Source organism: Orbicella faveolata, unplaced genomic scaffold (assembly GCF_042242905.1).
Source record: "Orbicella faveolata isolate gen_17 unplaced genomic scaffold, um_ofav_v1 contig_47, whole genome shotgun sequence".
NCBI classification, from domain to species: Eukaryota; Metazoa; Cnidaria; class Anthozoa; order Scleractinia; family Merulinidae; genus Orbicella; species Orbicella faveolata.
In genome coordinates, this window is record NW_028301577.1 from 11,120,716 (window position 1) to 11,142,776 (window position 22,061).

At 42.2% G+C, this 22,061-nt stretch overlaps 1 protein-coding gene and 1 pseudogene across 1 annotated transcript; one reads left to right on the top strand and one right to left on the bottom strand.

The window, feature by feature from the left end:
• Positions 1-9,621: 9,621 nt before the first annotated feature.
• LOC110069296 (monocarboxylate transporter 9-like) lies at positions 9,622-22,061 on the top strand. Its single transcript, XM_089280603.1, has 3 exons — positions 9,622-9,874; positions 20,450-21,033; positions 21,666-22,061. The coding sequence occupies exons 1-3, from the start codon at positions 9,718-9,720 to the stop codon at positions 22,050-22,052; spliced, it is 1,128 nt and encodes a 375-aa protein (XP_089136729.1). The 5' UTR covers positions 9,622-9,717; the 3' UTR covers positions 22,053-22,061.
• LOC149097144 (uncharacterized) lies at positions 12,810-20,039 on the bottom strand (annotated as a pseudogene).

A 22,061-nucleotide genomic window follows, 5' to 3' on the forward strand; every position in this document is an offset into this window, starting at 1 on the left:
ATTTGAAGCCGTGCTGAGGAAGAGCTAACAATTTAAGGCGAAACCTGGCCACTTTTTTAGGTTCAAATTTGAAAGGAACGTTAAAATACTGTCGTCGAATATTTAGCCTGCGTCGCAGACAGTCTAAACCGCCAGTATAGTACTATGAAAGTGAAGAATGATCATCGCAGTTAATTTTCCAATTTAAGCAACTGGAAAGAAGAAGCCTGAAAAAATCAGGGCTTCAACGGGATTCGAACCCATGACCTCCGCGATACCGGTGCGATGCTCTACCAACTGAGCTATGAAGCCACACATTGGGAGCGAGGCCAGTTAATTGAGTTCATATCTTCCCGTGAGGAGTGAAATGAATTATTTCATATAAACTTCATATCATTTCACTCCTCACGGGAAGATATGAACTCAATTAACTGGCCTCGCTCCCAATGTGTGGCTTCATAGCTCAGTTGGTAGAACATCGCACCGGTATCGCGGAGGTCATGGGCTCGAATCCCGTTGAAGCCCTGATTTTTTCAGGCTTCTTCTTTCCAGTTGCTTAAATTGGAAAATTAACTGCGATGATCATTCTTCACTTTCATCTACAACCGCAGTTCATATATGAATTATTTCATATAAACTTCATATCAGTATAGTACTATATCGGGGATTTTATGACACGACCGGCTGCAACGCAAGCTACGAATATTCAGCTGGGTGAACATTCAGGCTAAAATTTGATCGTTTTGCTCGGGTTATTCCCGCGCAACCTTTCATGCAAATGTAAACAAACATGAGAGGCAATATATCTGAGTCAACGGACGACGTCACCGACAGCAACAACAACAACAAAACCTGTTATTTAAAATTAAAATAGAAATAAATATCTTCATTGACCACTCCCCCAATGGGGCTTTACAGGGCCAATGGAAAAAAAAATGATGTAAATGAACATAACGTGGTTAAAAATCCAAACTGACAGGAGGCAGAACAGTTGGCTATTTACAAACGTGGCCGAGGAGTTGAACTGAGGTCTACCGAGAAACAACACCAGCTTAGTAGTCAGGGCGGGACTTGAACCCGCGACCTCCAGACTACAAGTCCGGTGCCCTAACCACTCGACCACGCTGCCTTATTTCACCACAGAGTTAGAAATAAAAGCGAAAAGCTTTAAGAAGAACTCCTCAGCTGACCCATTCTAACTGGCTTGCAATGATTAGTAGCCTTTTTAGGCATTGAGAGATTACATGCCCTCCAAATTCAATCCCTCCCCCTTGTTTCACTGGGAGTTTCTCCACTGCACACGTGGTAAGTGCTTTAAAATCTAAGTCCGCGTAGGCGCAGTGCTATCTTATATAATCCCCTCGTGCGTGGTGATGGACAGAATTCAAATCAAACTTCAACTTATAGGCAAGTCTCATTTACTTTTCTAATTTCAAATATATAAAACTAATGGTTAATGATGTACGCTAGTAGATAACGCGTACAGTTGCGTTACATAAACGTTGCGTTATTCTAAAGAATTTTACTATAAGGTAGCGCGTCAACCCGACGCCGGAGAAATTTGAAAACGCAGCTTTATTTTTTCTATGGTTAGGCCTTCCGTCCACACTAATCTGTCACAAAAACGTAGCTTTTCGAAAACGCTCTTCAAACTGGAGGAATTTTTAAACGCCTGCTTTTTGTTTTCGTGTGGAAGAAAAACTTTAATTTTTGAAAAAAAGGGGCTTTTCGAAAACCATTGCTTCACGATAATCATGTGATTTCCCTGAACGAGTTTCCTCAAACACAAATCCAATATGATCGGTGATTGTTTCGTTTTCAAATTCTTCCGGCGTAGTGTGAACGTAGAACATTCGATGCCTTCTCAGAGTGAAACCTGCGTTTTCAAGTTCCTTAGGCGTAGTGTGGACGGAAAACATTTGATGCGTTTTCAGAGTAAAACCTCCATTTTCAAGTTCCTAGTGTAGTGTGGACGGGGCCCGACATTATTCTCACGAACTATCACTTGTCGAATCGAAAGTTGAAAACTGTACTGCCTAGACTCGACATACCCAGTTCTTCGCAAATTCACAAGTTTATTCAAAATTCACAATGTTCGTCTACCCTCTCGCTCTGCACGTATATAAGCGCGAGCTGACGTACAGCACTCCCCCCGGGAGGCTCCCATACCTCGTACTTTTTAGGGGGGTTAAAAAGCAGTTTTGGTACCTCTTAAGGTGTTCAGCCTCAAAAGTTCCACAGCGAGAGCTTTTACGGTATCTTTTAGGGAATTGAGCCAAAAAAATATGACAGGAGGAGATAACGTGTTGTTTTGGAATTGGTACGTACGTCTTAGGGGTGAAACGAATTTCAAGCCACACCCACAAAACAAGACCTGGGTACCTCTTGGGGGTTCTTTTCAAAATTCCCGACAAGCATCCCTGTCCTTTTTATGTGGGAATACCTCCCCCCCCTCCCCCCCCCCCCCGTAGCCCCTATAGCTTAGCGAAATTGGCCTACAACTATTTCTTAACATTCGCCTTAATCATAGCCTGAAATATCAGTTATCTCCCCGGGTTTAGGCTGAGGGCTAACATTTCAAGCTACTTTGATCACGGAATGTTACAGGGCACATAAACTTATTTGCTTTGTTGATAAGGGGAATCACGTTTACAGTCTGATGCTAGTTATCTGGTAATCATCGACTGTCTAGCAACAGGCACTTCTGATTTCTATAAACCACGCAACTTAAAACTACGATAAACTGTCACACCTTACGACTGGAGCTTTCTCGACAAGTGACTGAGTGAGTTTAGACAATCGATCAGTTTACTGACTTTACGGCTATGCTGTTGCCAGTTGCTAGTTTCTTGGACTTATTAATCAAAAAGTCTTCAGGGAGGGTGTTGCGGCTATTTCGTTTTCCCTTGTGTCTTGCTTCTTTTCTGTTCTGTATGTTAATGCAATTTCTCACATTCTGCATGCTTTTATTTCTAGCTTCGTATGTAAATCTCGTCCCGTATATATTCATGTTATCTTCCATTCTCATTCGAGTCAGTATATCGTCCGTTACCTTTGTAACATTTTTGGTTCCCTGAACCTCGTTTTCCAGCATTTGGTAAGCCGTTTTAGTTCATCGTCTTTTGTATTCCTGTTAGGGTTCTGCTCTCTTCGGTCATTTATTTTGTAGTAATTCATTTTGTGTTTATTTCTAGGAATTTACCTTCTTACTTAAGAAAGTTATAAAATTTGCTGGACCTAAGTGGAATTCATCTAAGTTGCATCAGAAGTCGGCCCTCTACCTCTTCAGGGGCTAGAAAAGGTAATTGTTCCCACATGCTTTTTTTTTTCGGGCGGTTACGGGCGGCAAAGGAAATTGGAGGGGTTTTCCGCACGGGCGGTTACGGGCGGCATAGGCGTAAATGGTTAATTTAAGTACATAAACAAGCCATCCCAGTCCATGTGGCATTTTTTTTTTTTACGAATATCTATACTAGCAAGGATAACAAATGAACACAAACCCTTTAGTCATCAATTCAAAAGTTTTTGTCAAAAGTAAACTACAAACACTAAAATGGAGAAAAATAATTCAGTTTTATTTTGGAAAAATGATCAACAAATGCAGAAGGAGAGCAAGGCTAGTAATTTATATTACAACAAGGTTATAGGCATCTGGATTGAGAAACAGTTTAATTTCCAAAAAATAGTACTTTTACACTCATTTGTTCAGAATCTTTAGAGATTGATAAACCTGAGGTGGGGCATCGATTAGATTTTGTTTGGAAAAATGGAAAAGTTGCCATTACAGACAGATATATAGTACCATATCTGAATAAATCTTAATGAAGTGCGGGGTTGCTGAATTAAAAAAAGAGGATAAAAAACATTTTCCAACATTAACTAGGCACCTTTCTCAAACAGCTCCTTAGCAATTTTAACAAATCATGAACTGCAAAGCTCTCTCTTGAAATTGAATGTGAAACAAGACAGGATTTGAGGGGAAGGTCCAGTAAATATCCAAGACCATTAATATAATTTGCTACATTCCAGTCGGGAAAACCAGTGCCATTCTTGACAAATCTTATTGAAGCACTCGTAAAGTCTGCAGCAGTTTTTTTTTTTTTCGAATAAAGGTAAGGTGTGGAAACTTGCAACAAAACATGTCCATGTAGACTTGGTCTGTCCTTGGAAACTGGTACTTGTTCCCTCATCTGGGCTCGAATGGTGATTTTCAATTCAAAACAATTGACAATGTTTTCACGTACAAATAGAGAGCAAAACTATCAGAAAATACCAGGGTATTAACTTCATTTCTCAGCTGTTGCATCACATTGTCAGGCAGTCAATAGTGATGTCTTCAACTTCAACAGTAGACAGTCCACCATCGCTTGGAGGTAGTGTTTGAGAATCACATCCAAACCATTCCAGATGCCTTAAATCTGCCAGTCACCTACAACATCTGCCACACCAACTAATTCATGGTTCCGCATGTCCAGCATACCATTTGTCCACATCTGAATTGGTGACCAGTTTCGTTCTGTTCTGATTGGGTGATTGTTCCGGGAGGAGGTCAAACTTTCAAGAGCTCTATTGTAACTCTATTTATTTTTGAGCAGACAGAATGGGAAAAAAAGATGTATATGTCATAATTTCTGTTTAGAATTCCCTATTCTTCCATTGCCAGAAATGTATAGTAATATATGGCAAACCATACATAAAACATCTCGCCACAACCGTTCTATGCGCTGATTGTGTACTGATGATCCTGCCAGGCAACTTCCCACGTTTGGACCTCTATATATACTCCTCCATCAGCTCCCACACCCTAACATTCTCTCTTTCTCAATCAGTTCTGGATGGCCATCCAAAGTTTGTGGCAGACAGAAAAAGCTGCCTCTCAGTGCCGCTCTTGTTGTTGGTGGAACACTGGAGAAATACAATACACCTAGAAAAACCATCAATAGCACCATAAACCACAAATCCCCAATTAACAAAACCGTGACAGTGTCCATCAAGATGCCACAAACTATTTGGTCTAGGCATAGAGCGGGCCTTACGATATACAACACTGGCCCATCCTACCCTTACATTAGCGGGGTCTACACGAACAATACTTTCTCTCACTCTCTGTCGCTGGCCTTTCAGTCCAAGTGATCTTAACCGTCCACTTATCATTGAGCATACAATCAAGGAGCCATGTTTAAGCACAAACCGTTGAACTAAGCCATAAGTACCGGAATCTGTTATGTCAGTAAAAGCCGTTGTTATACCCCACAACTCAAATACGTTTTCCGATTGGACGAGAACGTGTCACGTGCCATGGGTCAAAACTCACTAACTCCCTAGGGCGAACAAAACTCACTAACTCTCGTGATCAGGCCGTGCACCTTGAAACCGTGGCAAATTTGTGTGCCAGTCGACCTGACGGGCAACGTTTCTCACTAGAGAAGGCATTCATTATTCAAGAAAAGGGATTTATAATTCGACAAAAACATATCAGATTAACAAGGGGGAAAATCTGAACGTTTTGCGCCTTCAAGCTTTTGATTTGATGCCAAAAATGGGTCGCCCTCGTTCGGCAACTTGCTCTTCGATCGCAGTCGCCACTCGCCAGGTAGGAAAATAGTTGTGGCATTTAGAACAAAATATGCTGTTCCTCGTCAAATCGAACCCAGAATTCTAGAGTTAAGCATTAGAAGAAGGCAAAGCAATTTAAGTATTGCCTTTATTTTTGTTAGCTGCGAAGAAAAAGACTGTTATGGTGTCGTTTCGGTAGGACAGCTCGGTTTGACTGCCGCTCGTACTGCAAGCACAGCCTCCATAGTCGTCAAGCAAATCATTTTTTCGTAGTTTTTCTTTGTATTTTTGAGTTGGGAGGTATAACAAAACACTTAATGACTGGCCCCTCGGGAAACAGTGAGTTTTGTTTCCCCTCGACCCTCAATGTTCCCCTCGGCTTCGCCTCGGGGAACATCGAGGGTCTCGGGGAAACAAAACTCACTGTTTCCCTAGGGGCAAGTCATTAAGTGCTTATTGTTTCTTGAGTACCAAAGTCTACAACCCTTCTCCATATTGTCCATCTTGAAACAAGCAACACGTCACTTATTTCTTCCACTTAACTGAGCAGCCTAAAGAGCGCAATTGAAGCAACACATGTTCACTTATTTCCAGTTTTGGCCTTCCATTAGTGCGACTCACAGGCGGAGATTCCACAGTGTAAACAGCAAGATTAGTGCACTGAGTAGAGGATTTCGCATGATTCAATTCAATCTGAAGAAGCTGATAATTTCGCAGCAGCTCATAAAGCAATGCTTCATTCTCTGAATCACCTTGGTCAACAGCTAAAGACAAAATTTGCTGCAAAGCATAGACATCCTGTTCTAAACGCAAGCCAAGAATATCCCTCTCCAAAGATCCGGGCAAAGATGTACGTGGCACACTCTCGCCGTCATCAAGTATGGAAAGGAAAAAGGTAAAAAATAACTCCTACTCCCTCGAAAAATATAACGCCCGGACGGAGTATCAACCTCGTTCCCAGTGTCCTCCCTCTCTTCCTCCCTCGAGAAAGTACCCTGGTTGCGGCTGGTCACGTGTCTATGTCTACAAATCAAATCCGCACAGAGGGTGTGTCTTTGATTTAATTTTGTCAACACTGTCTATGGAGGTGAAAGATGCTTTGCCTTACCGACGTTATTTTGAAAGTTAAGGAAGTTATTTGTCACAGATCCTGCCTGACCGATGCTTCGTTTCTATCGAAACCTCTATGAGTATGAAATGTTGATTGAGAGGGAAGTTTGCTTAATCTCACTACTTTTTTAAATAACCGTCAACAGCCTGCTTCGGATTAGTTTAATCAGTTTTTCAGAGCATAAGAATTAAATAGCCGTCAAATTTTCGACGGGATGCATTCAATTTAATAAGAAGTTAGTCTCTCGACCGAAAATTGGACTTACCGCTAAACAATTTTGAAACGAAAGCCGTTGGATTTTGCAAACGCGCGGCCGATGTCGCTGTTGTCCAGTTCGTCATAAAATTTTTCACTGCAAGAGAATCGGATGACCGCAAACTTTCGATTGGGTGAATTCAATCAAATTCAGAGTTAGTCTCTTGGCCAAACACTGGACGTATCAAACTCTAAACGAATCCATCAATGCGCGCCGCCGTCGTGATTTTGCCGATCGAAAAATATAAGCTTAAGCTAAATCAAGTTTTAATATTCAGCGCGCAGACGTTGTTGATGTCAAGTTCTTCGTAGAATTTTTTCGCCGCAAGGGAATGGAATGACAGTCAAACTGTCGATGAGAGTAATTCAGTCAAATTCAAAACTACCTTTGTAGGCGAACATACGACGTATTTAACTCTAACGGAACGAATAAATACCGTTGTGATTTTGCCGAATGAAAAATAAAATTAAATTCACCGCGTGGTCCATTTATTGTGGTGGTCGTCATTTCCAAGTTCTTTGCCAAATTTTTTCACTGCCACAAATTCCAAAGACCGTCCAACTATCGACAGGGAAAATTCAGCTAAATGCAGAGCTAACCTTTTAGCCGAACATTGAACGCATTGAACTCCTATATCAAATGTGTCAATGCCTTCGCTGTGATTTTTGCCGATCCACAACGGGAGGGTTACAAATTCCACTTCCTACTGGGCTCAGTAGGCACGCTCTGTGCTGAGACAAACTTTAACTTTCCAGCCCCTCCCTTCAATCACATCTCTGGAATCTGCAAAAATCTAACAGACACGTGACCAGCTAGGGTACTTTCTCGAGAGAGGAAGAGAGAGGACCATGGGAACGAGGGTGGCGGAGTATGGGGGTTTGGACGCCTGCATGTTTACTTTTCTTGGCTTGCTTGCGGTTAGCACGGTTAGGTTTGCTTGCAGTTAGTGTCACTCCATTTTGCTCGCGGTTAGCTTCACTCCATTTTGCTTGCGGTTAGCTTTCATTTGTATGTTAGGGTAACTCTATATTAATTTATATTACTGTTCATTATATTTAGTTTAGATTTTTGCATTTCTGGCAGCTAGCAGCACGGTGGTAGAGTGGTAAGAAAGGTCACGTCGGCCCTGGTTCGACTCCAAGTGAGTGCAAAGTTATGCAGCTCTTTTTCGTCATAAAAAGTTGTAAGACTTAAGATTTAGTTGACACAGTGTTTCTTTGTGTAGGTACCCGAGAGGAAGTCACCTTCAATCTACGCCCGTGAGCTAGAAACACCCCGAAGAATCCCCGTCCGCCATCTTGTAAAACAATTTAGCCCCAGTCCAACCCAATGCTACAACCTTCGTAGAGGATCATGGGATTTGTTGACAGACGTTTTCGCCCTTCTCGAATGTGATCGGATTTGCCGCTTGACTGAGACCGCAAACTGTTCAATCTGGTCAAATTTCTTTTCGTTGATTGTGATCGGTTCTTTACTTTGGTTGAAGTTGATTAAATAGGCCCTTTGCACGATCCGGTCACATGGTACAAATCACACATGCTGGTGAGCAAGTTGCGTTGTGGGACTTACAAAACAAAGGCAGGTCCAGGTGGACTGGTACGAGTTGCATTGTTTTGGGAGTCCCACTGCGCAGCTTGCTCACCAGCATGTGTGATTTTGTACCATGTGACCGGATCGTGCAAAGGGCCTATTTCTTAGGTTGAATGAGATCACATTCGAATAGTGTGATCGTCCGGGTGAGTGTAGTTCTGAAAAGAACTGTTGTTGGCGACTGACGTTTCGACAACCTGAGCGGAAGTCATCTTCAGAGTCAAGTGAATGGTGTTTGTCAGTCGATGACGTTACAAGTCTGGTCCGTTGAACGTGATTGGTCAGTATAGCCATGATGGTATTGGCTGAAAGACTCGTGTAAAGTTTGTCATTAGTCATAGGTGGGTTTCGATCCGTCTATTGTTAGTCAAATAGGTCGGTTTTTGGTCCGTGTATTGTTAAGTCCCATTGCATTGACTGGGACTCTGCTCAGTGCTTAACCTACAGTACAAACTATTTTCAACGACTGACTCTGGAAAGCTGATACACTAACCTAGAACAAACGCCTCTTAACAGATGTCAACAACTACCGGCGCCTTACAAACGACTTATCCATGACAGAAACGAAACCGACAAATGGACTTCTAACAGACCGACTTAACAATACACGGACCAAAAACCGACCTATTTGACTAACAATAGACGGATCGAAACCCACCAATGACTGATGACAAACTTTACACGAGTCTTCCAGCCAATACCATCATGGCTATACTGACCAATTACGTTCAACGGACCAGACTTGTAACGTCATCGACTGACAAGCACCATTCACTTGACTCTGAAGATGACTTCGCTCAGGTTGTCGAAACGTCAGTCACCAACAACAGTTCTTTTCAGAATTTCACTCACTCGGACGATCACACTATACGAAGTATTATCCTGAATTTAATCGTGCCCGTTGAATGTGATTAAACATAACGTATATTTATATTATGGTTCATTGTTATGGTTCATAACATATATTTACGTTATGGTTCTTCATAACGTATATATTTACATTATGGCTCACGTATATATTTACGTTATGGTTCATAACGTATATTTATTATGCAGACACGAGTGTTTTACTGGAAAATACAAACAAGTTGTTCTGATGCTAACTAGGTGTATTTACATGACAAAAGCAGTAAGGTCTGTATCAAAACTTGGTCAACTCCTGCTTCGCTGCCATCCAAAGGCCAGGTCACTGAGCAGGCAACTGTAAAATGGTCTATTGAACAGCATGGATGATTGGAGAAGAAAGGCCGACACTCCACGATCTTGGCTAATTTGTTTCGTCTCTTTTGTAACATTGACCTTCAACATTCGAACTTACTACAGTTTTGGCTTATTGATGCCTTCTCTAATGGTGCAATTTCGGCAAAATAACACGACAACAGGTAGGCAAAGATTTTATTTGCGACCGTTTGAAGCACTTTGATCCTGAACTAACTCTCTATGGGAGCTAACCCTGCTAGAGCTCAGTCGCAGGCCGAGGAGAACATTTCTTTTCCCTCAAAATAGAGGCGTTGTTGGACATTTCGAAGAGTAGATTTGCCAGCACAAATTGTTAGCCACTACTTATTATTCAGATCACAGGCCGCCCAAGCTCACGATGCGAGGAGGTATTTATTCGCGTGATTTACAGCCGACATCTACTATTACATAACCACCGAGTCTGGTTGCGCGAAACGTGACCTTCGCCTTGCAGCATATGTTATGGCGCGTTTTCAGAGTCAAAATTAAAAACTAACTTTTCCACCTATTCTTACTTGCTAAATAAAATGTCACACATTTCCTGTTTTTGAAATTAGATTGCACCAGGAGCCATAACCGGGGACGGAGACCGCAAGTCTCGGGATTCGCGCGCACCTATGATATGGGACAATATTTCTATTTTTAGAACAAATTGCGCCATCCTGACGTCATATATCCGCGCGGATTCACGCACATGTCAGGGGCTCTCGCGTGGATGTTGTCACGTTGCGTGATCAAATGGTGAGAGTTAGAGATTCTCTTGCGTATTTTCCACAGCGATGGCAGGGAATAAGGCAGGGAATACGAACCAGGACGCTTATATGTAGTTTAATGCTCTGAGCTAACGGAAAAGGTGGGTTTTTCAGGGTCGAAAACAAGACTTCAATCTCGCGCTGGGAATGAATAATAAGATCTGCTCACGCGTATGCTTAAGAATATAGCGAGAAAACTCTCTACTCTGGTATCGAGTTAATTTTTGTGAGTTTCTCAGACAATGTTTAATCATAACCAAAACCTGTTTTGATGGTTTCTTATTGTCTCTGCTTGTTTGGTGAGTTTGCAAAGGTTTCTGAAAGGTAAGTCTGACGTGTACAATTAGCTCATTTGCATAGTGCAGCTCGTGCACTTTCAAGTCCGAGTCGGTGTTTTCAATTGTCAACAAATCTTGACAAAGATTTCTTTCGTTATCTTTTGTGTTGAGATGCTGCAACAAATTTCACGAATGCAAAAAAGGCTACTGTCATAATGTGTGTTTCTTCAACATAAGCATAGTGAAGTTTTACACTGCGAAAATGAAAATAGACAAGGAGTTTTTATAACTCGATCAACAAAATCGAAATCGTTATTCCAAGTTGATTGAAGAAAGCGTCATCGTAACTTTGCTGATTATTTCTGCTTTATTCACATATTTTCAGCTTAGCTCTTAATATGTTCTCACACATTTATCAATCTTAAACATATTTAAAAACTATAGAGCTATTGTTTGAGTTCGATGTACGCTTTCACACGAAAGTGCGGCGGAAGTACAATTTGTCATGTTTACTGACTGTACAAAACACGCATCGGCGGGCGCTCTCATTCATCGACAACAGAGAATTTGCTGGATTTTTACACGAATAAAACTGAGCAGTATCTACGGACGTAAAGTTATTAAGCCTCGATGAAACATCAAGCGTTGCTTACAATTCAAGCGAAACTCAAACTAGCAATTATTTTGTTTTACTTTTCGGTCGCGATAGACTGACAAATTCCTCGCAAGCGTGTGGCAAGAGGAGCTATGAAACTATGAAGTCCTGAAGCTCTGCTATATCTAAATATATCCAGCTAGTTTTTTGCTGTGTAATGGAAAAGCTGGTAATCTTCAACATATGTGAAATTTAAAGTGGAGTAATGTACAGCTCATGTGAAAGAAGCATCACTCGGAACACAACTTGGTCAGCGATATATATAAGCTTACAGCAGAACATACCTAAATTCGACACTGTCTTACTTTACTCAAACTGGAGCAGCTTACGACAAAAATACTTAAGCAAAACTCCAACAGACGTAAACGCGTTGAGTTGTGGGGCAAAAACATGAAACATTTCGGGAATTTCGGACGCCATTTCCCCCGCGCGACATCCGCAAAAATCCTCGCAGCATGCACGCGCGTGTGCCGCAGGTTATGGCGCAATTTGTTCTAAAAATAGAATTATTGTCCCATATCATGGGGACAACCCCAATACTGGAAATGGCGCGCGCTTACGGTCTCCGTCCCCGATTACGGCTCCTGATTGCACATCTCTTTCGACCTCCAAAACAATACATTTCGCGTTTCTTGAATACTAAAATCATAACATCCGGCATATTTTGACCTTTGAACAAAATTATCCGCGTTTCCTGACTTCTCTCGAATTTTAAGTCCGGTATGTTCTGACTTTCAATGTAATAAGTTACCAAATGTCGTATTACTTAGTTTAACTAAACATCCCATACTGACACCTGCTGCCGAGCCGACATTCTGATTTGCAAAATTTGTAAATGCGCTTGTTCTGACTTCTCGATTCTACCAGGCGTCTTCTCCGCGCAGGCCTGGATCCTACAATATTATATATAACATGTGACTCCAAGTTTCGCGCGTACTTTCGTCTGACAACACTAAGATCACTTGATCACCGCGAGGTCTACTAAACTTTAATATGTCAGATTCCCCGCAAAATATCTTGAGAGAAGCGGCGGATCGTCTGATTCAGACGGCCGAACATTTGGGAAGAGTAGCTTCCCTGTCATGGGCGAATTCTGCAGCTTCAAGTTTGCCTGCGACAAGCTCTGTTCTTGCTGCTGCAAGTGGCAACGCAATTTCAAATATTTCGTCCACAAACAGTGCACCACCGATCGCTTCGTCCGCTGCTTCAGAGCACGCCAGGTTATTTGGATACAGGCCTCCAGTTGCAGGCAATGTCAGAAGCCATGGTACCAGTGCCAGAGGTAGAGCTAGAGGTCGATCAAACTCTAGCGCCCCGTATCATTTCCACCACCGAGGCCTCACGTTGAGCAGATCGTTTGTTTGCTTGGCTTACAGCAATCAAACACATACACGTACACCAAGCCAACGGGTTGTGTTAGCGCTAAACAACCTGGGGGAAAAGCGCATAGAATTCCCTCGCGATGGCAACGGGGCTCAAGTACATGAAGCCATCATCAGTACATTTCCATCCCTGGCAAGCGGGTACCAGCTTCTCCGCAATTCCGAGGGTCGCGGAAAAGAGTTGTTAAAAATACCGATGCCAGCAAGTGGCTTTTCCGTTGACTACCTTAAGAGTGTCCTTGGCCACGCGAAAGGAAAAACAAAGACAGGTCTGCATGGACTCCCAGTGTGGTTTTTGTGGTTGCGTCGCATTATCAAAAGCCTTCAAATCATAATTTTGCTCCTACAAGCATGTCTTTTAGAGATTTACCTCTTTTGTAAGATATGATCGGAGGCTTTTTAAAAATTGTTTTCAGTAGAGGCTGATTTTCTATGAAACTCCAGTTTTCCATCACGATTTTGTTAAGTTTCTTTACTGCAGGGTGGTATGTAGTGACAAAAGGCAATAGTCTCTCTGCCGTTTTTTGTGTTTGCGGTTTAAGAGCCGATTGTCTTGAGTGAAAGATGACCTCTGACAGGGACCTTTCTATATATTTCTTCGGATACCCGCGTTCTTCGAGGCGTCGTTTGAAGTTTGCAAGGCGCTCTTCAAATGTTGTTTTTTAAGGGTTTGTTCTAAGCAGTCTTATTGCTTCGCCTTTGATAATGAGCCTCTTTTTACCCCCGTAGGCCGGCACGAGCGGCTTGTAGTGAGTTTTGATGTCCAGGATGGATTTTTCTGTGAATCTCTCTCCTTTGAACACTACTGTATCAAGGAAAGTTATTTCGTTCTCTGATATTTCGGCCGTGAATTTTAATTTATTGCTGGGTGGAATGTGTTAGGTTGCTCAATGAAACGATCTACTTCATTTCTTTTACAGTCCCAAAGGGAGAAAACGTCATCAATGTGACTATATAAAATGTTTAAGCAAGCAACCGGAACGATGATCCTGCTGGTGGTATACGCTGGATCAATAGTGATCTAATCGGCTTTACATATAAAATGAAGAATGCAAAAGCAAAAACCGACACAACCTAGGATGATTTTTTGAAGGTGTACTATATTTCGGCTGGCCAAACGAGCCTTCTTCAGATACAATGAAAATTTTACATTGGGACGTGGTCAATTGAACAAAAAGGCAGAACAATTGATCCTGATGGTCTGAACATCCGCGAAGAAACATATTAATTGTTTCCATTTGTTTTCTTTTATTATGTTTTTTTTATCATGTTATTTTATTTTACCGTATGCTTATCCTTAATTTATACTGTCAATTGCTTTTACGTACTTCCGGTATTACGTAAATATCGGCTACATAAAAACACGTCCCACTGTAAAATTTTCATTGTACCTGAAGAGGGCTGGTTTGGCCAGCCGAAATATAGTACACCTTCAAAAAATCATCCTACGTTGTGTAGGTTTTTGCTTTTGTATTCATCAACGTAACGTTTCCATTCTCTTGGCTTGGTATTGTTTTGTTGAATTAAATTTGTTTCGATCTCCGCCACGAACAGAACATAATCACCCACATCTTCACTTACTGTGTCCTGTTGAAGTCTTCTTGCAAAGTCGACTAATGTATGGCGAAGACTGCTCAAGAATTGCTCTTGTGCCGTCGACGCTATTTATAAATCCCCGGGAAAACTCCGACGGATCCTGGCACTAGGTTGGCATTATAGGATCTAGGCCTGCGCGGAGAAGACGCCTGGAAGAATCGAGAAGTCAGAACACGCGCATTTACAAATTTTGCAAATCAGAATGTCGGCCTAGCAGCGGGGTTTCGTTATGAACTAAACTGCTTGTTAGGTGTCAGTATGGGATGTTCAGTTGAGATGTTTAAACTAAGTAATACGACATTTGGTAACTTATTACATTGAAAGTCAGAACGTGCCGGACTTAAAATCCGAGAGAAGTCAGGAAACGCGGATAATTTTGTTCAAAGGTCAAAATATGCCGGATGTTATGATTTTAGTATTCAGGAAACGCGAAATGTATTGTTTCGGAGGTCGAAAGAGATGTGCAATCTAATTTCAAAAACAGGAAATGTGTGACATTTTATTTAGCAAGTGAGAAAAGGTGGAAAAGTTAGTTTTTAATTTTGACCCTGAACAACGGTTTGAATTTATACAGGTTTGTATAGGGAAAAACGGTAATCGACATTATAGCTGAAATTTTGATATTTTTGCAATAAAAATGACTTACCTCAATGCCTTGTTGTCTTTTCTACTGTCATCTCGCTTCTCAGCTCGATCCGAAGCTCTTTAAGCGAGTTATCGCTTTTCGTTTTCCCTCCACTAAGAAAGAGTACCGAAGTCTTTTAAGGTATCAGCCAACCCAAAATTGACCGTTTTGCATAGTTTTGGATTTTTATATGATTCGATAAATCTTAGGAATAGCTTTCGTTTAAAAAAAATCCACAAAAAAATGTTATTCGTACGGGAAGTTATTAAGCGAAAACAATTTTGCCATCTTAATTATTCTAATTAGCCGCTGACAACTCTTGTCATCGCATTGTCAAATAAGGAGAGGTTACGTTACAGCTAAGCGCATGTGTGTGTGTTGTGTTTCACAAAATACTCGCGACTCGCCATCTTGGAAGCTCTCAAAGTTGTCGTCTTGTGAAATCTATGAATGTCTTCAAAAAAGAAAAAAAGATCGTGTCCCTTTTCTTCGTCAAAGCCAAGACCAAAGAAAGGGAAGAAACCATTTAGCTGTGAATCGGCAGCAGACCTCGCTTCGAGCGACAAAGGTTCTTTCTTCACCCAAGACGAATGGCTACAAGAAATCGAAGAACATGAACGCAAACCGGATACGACCCTCAACCGCGGACCCTCACTACGGACCGGGTCCGTTGACTACCCGTGGACCGGTCCACGGACTACCCTTACAGACCCCTCTACGGACCACCCCCCAAAATAGAATGAAAATAAGAAAAAAATATTTCACTGATGGGTTGTCTAATAGATGACTCATATCGGCGAAATTTTGAGTGTTACACTGTGCAAATGAAATTAACACGCCCCCCGCCCCCCCCCCCCCCCAAAAAAAATATCATAGATGCCTAAAAGTTCTTTACAGCGTAAGGAGATGTTGATGGCAAAAAGAAGGAAAGTTTTTAACTTTCATTTGTGGCTCAATGGCGCTATGGGAGGTGTGTTTTTAGGTTCAAATAGGCGGTTTAAGCTTATTTGTCTCTGTAATTTCGCCTAGCAAATTATGAAGCCTGGAACGACTTCACGAATCTACGCGAGAATGGGCTGAACAAAATAGCAGAGGGGAAAGAGCACAAATTTCGAGGCTTCCCAGAGGCTTCCCGGAGGCGTCCTGGAGGCTTCCCAGTCTTTCATATACGGTATGACCACGGAAAAGGAAATGGCCATGTGTAATGATATAACTTGCGCCGGAGCCTGAACCCAAGAATGTTACATTTGCACACTGTAACGTTGGAAATTTTGCCGACACAAGCAATCTATTAGACAACCCTTAAGTGAAATATTTGTTTCTTATTGTCATTCTATTTTGGAAGGTGGTCTGTAGAGGGGGTCCGTAGGGGTAGTCCGTGGACCGGTCCATAGGTAGTCCGCAGACCCGGTCCGTAGTGGAGGTCCGCGGACCGGGAGTCAGTGTTTTCGGGTTACCCAGTGAAAAGCAGTCGGTTGAAATGAGTGTAAGCCGTTCTAAAATTCGGTTAGAAGAAGTCGAAGAAGAACAAGAAGATGTTGGATCGCGGTGGGCGAAGTTGAATGGTCGAACCATTGTTTCCTACCGCCGCGAAATTTTGTCTGTTTCTTGCTACCTGTCAAACTACTATTGTTCAAGAAAACTGATACTTTCTTTTATCGATCAACACTTTATTTGCTTGACGCCTAGGTGTCGCTAATCTCATGGCGGTCGAAATTCTATTTTTTTCTTGTTTCTCAAAATGAAAATTTGGGCGAGTTGTGCATGCATTTTGAACTCCAAGTCGGCAGCCCCTGGACCAATTTGGCTGGAATTTGGCCAAATTGTTGTCAGATAGCTTTTCTACAAATCCTGTCTGCGAATTTTAATTCTTCTTTTCATTTCAAAGTTATAGCCTATTTTCCACTGGTGGTGGCAATAATTTCTCATCCCCGAATAAATTTGGTTGTAAAAATAAAACGAACGCACATTCCAGAAATCTGAGACATGGTTTTTTAGGCAAACGAGTGAAGAAATGAAAGCCGTATTAATCGTTTTCTTCCGTTTGTTTTTGATGAGCGTGGAACTTAATGAATGAAAACACTTAGCCTTGCAAAAACCTCCTCATTTTTTAAGCGCATTAAAGTTTTGTACCTTTTAAAGGGAATTAGCTGTAATCATGATTATTCAGCTTTCAAAAAATATACGGTTTATAGGGGTTTGTGTTGAAACAAAGAGCGCTAGAACGATCCGCGCGCAGACGCCCCCGGTGGGTTGGCTGATGCGAGTTATCGCTTTTTGTTTTTCCTCTGCTAGGAAAGAGTACTCTTTCTTATGCATCAGTCAATTCCAGCAGTGCCCATCCCCCCCTCGGGCTAACCCCGGGCATTAGCATTTTTTTAAAAACATGGGCAAATTGCCCGGGGTGGGGACACATAAGCTGTCTAAATGCCCCGGAGTGGGGACGAAGAAAGAGGGCAAAAGCCCCTCCCCCGGGATCGTCGCCTTCCGACACCTCTGCAGTTTTTTGAATTAATCAGTGAATAAAACGGTCAACTGTTCGGTATTTTAATGCAACGGTAAGGCTTCAAGGACAATAGTACGTGTTAGTTGATTCTGATTATACTTATTTCTTTATATTTGTTTTTAACAGTTTGCTAGAGGATAGCTGGGATTGCGGCGGACGTGCCCCCAGCCGCGAGCGATGATAGGCGCCTGTATTCGCAGGCTACTTTTTCTGTGAAGAATCAAGACATTTTAAATGATGATGCGTTGCATTTTAAGCTCGCAAGATCTGTCTTGAAGATCGCATCATTTGAATTCGCAAACCTTGAGTATTTTAACTCCACTTTCATGAATTTAAAAAATGTTAAGCTAGTTTTGAATGCGAAATGCGAAATAGTCGCTTTCACGTCAGTGATTGTTTTGTGATAAACAAAATATAGTTCACCTTACAAGTAATGAAGAAATATGTAAAATTGAGAAAACATACTTTTAAAAACATCTTCAAGTTTCTCTACTCCCTGACGGACAAGCCATTGTTCGACAAACGTCTCGTCTTTCCCGATGAACTCATCCATGGCACTTTCCAAAACACGTGTGTCGAATGCCCAGGGGTCGCCCCGGGGTACGCAAATGCCCAGCCCCCGGGCCGCGATAAAATTGCGGATGCCCCACCCCCGGGACTGACAACGTGAGCAAATGCCCCGCGGTTGCCCGGGGGGGGGGGATGCACACTGCTGGAATTGACTGATGCATTAGTAGAGGAAAAACAAAAGGCGATAACTCGCTTAAAAGGCTTCGGATCAAGCTGAGAAACGAGATGACAATAGAAAACACAACAAGGCATTGAGGTAAGTCATTTTTTATTGCAAAAACATCAAAATTTCAGCTATGGTGTCGATTACTGTTTTTCCCCATACAAACCTTTATAAATTCAAACCGTTGTAACACAACACCACCATATGCATGCTGCAAAGCGAAGGTCACGTTTCGCGTAGCCAAACTCGGTGGTTATGTAAAGTAGATGTCGGCGGTAAATATGTCAAGTTTCACGCGCTGAACGTTCGCATAAAGATTAAAAAATAAATATATAAATAATAACTCCTCGCATCTTGAGCTTGGGCCGCCTGTGCTCAGATTCGTTGATTTTATTTGCAAATAAGATACGTGAGCTAAATGCGCCGGGAAGGAAAATCAATACGGCTTTGAAATAAAAACAAAGAGGAAAGAAACTGGCTTAAAATAGAGAGTCGTGTTCAAATAGCGGCTTAGGTGATCGACTGCGACCTGTGTGATATATGTAATTTTGACCATGCGGTTACAAGGGTCTGGGAATTTCTGGGTGGGGATATGCCGCTGGGACCCTGGAACCCTTAGCCCATACCAGAGCTAGTTCACCTAAATTTTGCTAACCTATACTAGAGTAAACTTCCCAAATCCCCCCCATCTATCGACACTATTGAGACTGATTTGCGTAAATTTAAACTTGCCGATTTGATTTTTTTGTATTTTTGAGTGGCAATTCCTGGTTTCATCAGATAATATCTTCAACCAACCAGTCAGTTTTGTGAAAAATGATACCCTATTCTAGACCCAAACGCTCTGATTTATATACCCTATCCTAGAGTAAACTGCTTGAAAACCATACCCTTCACAGCAGCACATACCTATATAGCCCATATATGGCAGTGCCCCCCCCCCCCCCCTCCGGGCTCCACGTTGGTGGAGCTCTGTGTTCCACCAATATAGCGGCCGGAAAATAGCGCAAACATCTGGAACTTGCTTTGGCTATCTAGACAGCTGATTATCTGAACCGAACCAAAAAACATTTACACAAGCACTTTTCCCTATACTTTAACTCCTAAAATGGCTAAAAATCACGAGATAAGTGTATATTTATCGACAAACGCGATCTTAGCCTCATGTCACCCACCGCCATAACTCCGAAATTCAAAATGCGCTGGTTTCCAAACGAAGAACGTTATTGAGCTGGAAAGTTGTGAACAGATATAAATTTAGTACCTCTCATACCTGACGAGGATAAAACTTTTGGGGGCTCTTTAGTTTTGGATTTGAGAATTTGATGACGTCACGTGCACACACTCTTTAAGACCCGGCGTAATAGAGCGTTTTCATTGTCACACAATAAAAAATAAAATCGAAAACCATTCGGTAGATAAAGTCAAGAAATTGTGATATTACAGAAGATAAATAAAGAAGACAGTTCTCCAAGTTTAAGGTATGTGCGTTGTCCCAAAGTTGAGATATTCGTCGAAATGTTCCGCCCAAATTTACAGAGCCTATTATGGAGCCGCCATGTTGGTGTTCCTCTGTGGTACACCAGTATGGCGGCCGGGAAATAGTGTTAACATCTGGAACTTACTTTGGTTATCGGTGCCAGTGATTATCTGCACGGAACAAATAAACATTTAAATAAGCACTTTTCCAAATACGACAATGTCTTGAATGGTTAAAAATCACGAGATGAATACATATTTTTCGACAAACGCGATCGTAGCTTTATGTCATGCACCGCCATAACGTCAAGGTGCGCTGGCTGGAAAGTTGTAAACGGATATAACTTTAGTACCTCTTATGCCTGACGAGGATAAAACCTTGGTGGCTCGTTAGTTTTGGATTTAACAATTTGATGACGTCACGTGAAAACGCTCTGTACGGTAACTAATACAAGGACTCTGCGCTCGAGCTCTGCGGGGGAGATTAGACTCAAACGGGGCGCTCGCTTGCAAGGAAGAGTCGTTCAACTTTTAGGTACCGGGTTCTAATTTCGAACTGGACAAGCAGCAACAACTAGCAACTCAGTTTGGGTTCCAACAACAGTTTACTCCTAATGCAAGTATAATCAAACGTAGGCCGGTTGCGTGACACCCTGATGTATAATTCATGAAGCACACGCAACATTTCTCTTTGATTTTTTTTGTTTTTCAGCGTGGACAGGTTCATTGTACGTATCTCTTGCCTACATGTTTGGACCATTGGTGACTCGCTTTATTGGAAGGTTTGGTTTTCGATTCACCGCCATTTCTGGGGCTCTTCTGTTGTCGATTAGCTTCATCGCAACTTCATTCGTCAACAATTTCTGGCTTTTCTTCGTTTTGTTTTCCATACCGACAGGACTGGGTAGCGCAGCATCTTACCACTGTGCTATTTTAGTTGTTCTTAGGCGCTTTGTCAAATGGCGATCTGTGGCGGTTGGTATTTTATCCTCGGCATCAAGTGTAGGCATGTTCGTCATGGCGCAAATAACAGAGGCGCTTCTCTCCAAATACGGACTACGAAATGCTCTCAGAGGATGGGCCTTGCTGTTCTTTCTAACCGCCTTCTTAGCATGCAGTTACGACTCCCGTGATCATTTTGAAAACGAGTATGACAAAGTGTTAACAATGGAAGAGAATAAAAAGCAACCTCCTTCAGTCGTTCCTTCGTCCGTGCTACGGAATAGTTCATTTATGATCTACCTCGCTTCACTTAGTCTCGTGTTCTTTGCAGTGCTAACTCCGTCAATTTATATGGTAAGACTTCAGCAAAAGAACTCTCAAAGTTAAGTTGCCTGCTATGCAATTCTTGACCTGACTAGCAGTTGCTGGCGTCCCTCATTTGCTTTTCGGAACTGAGCTTCTATTAGGGAGTCAATACATGCCACGATGACGACGGTCACGAAACAAAAGTTTTTAGGCCCCTCCCACAACACGCCAGAGAAAATTTGAAAACGCACACACTAATCCGTCATGAAAACGGAGCTTTTCGAAAACGCTCTTTAAACCTGAGGATTTTGAAAACGCCGGCTTTGTGTTTTCGTGTGGACGGAAAACAACTTTTCCAAAACGATGACATCACGATCATCATGTGATTCCTTGCTCGAGTTTTCCTCAAACACAAATCCAAAGTGACCGGTGACTGTTGCGTTTTCAAATTTCTGCGGCGTAATGTGGATGGGGACAGTGGGGCGAGTGGTTCGCTTTCGCGCCTTTAGTTCCGCGTCGTTCTTTGTGGACACAGCCTGTCTGCCCGCTCAACCTTAGCTGATAAGAAAGTCAGGTAGCTTTTAGTTTTCTGTAGCCTTTGAGGGTAAGCTCGTCGGCTTAGCTATTCCGAACAGTATTTAGACACGATGTAACCTATTCGCTTTCCTTTTCCCTTTCAGGTGAAATTTTGTGAAAGTGAACTCGGTATTCCTTCTGACCGCGCGAGTCTTCATTACACCTCCATGGCGATTGCCGCATTCTTCAGCAACCACATATTCTGCAAACTAAGCGAACTAAAGTGCAAATTTGTCAACATCTTCGACCTCCACCAATTAGCGACGACTTGTTTTGGTATCGGCTTGTTGTTGTTGCCCTTCATAAGGTCGTTCACAGCTATGATAGCGCTTTCTGTACTATTTGGCCTCATGGACGGTGGGCGGTACGGCTTGATGCCACTAGTCGTGTTAGAATGTGTTGGTCAGAAGAGGACAGACCAGGCGTGGGGTCACCTTAGCTTCAGTGTTGGTCTGGCGTCGTGCGTTGGACCCACGTTGATTGGTAGGTAACGTTTAACA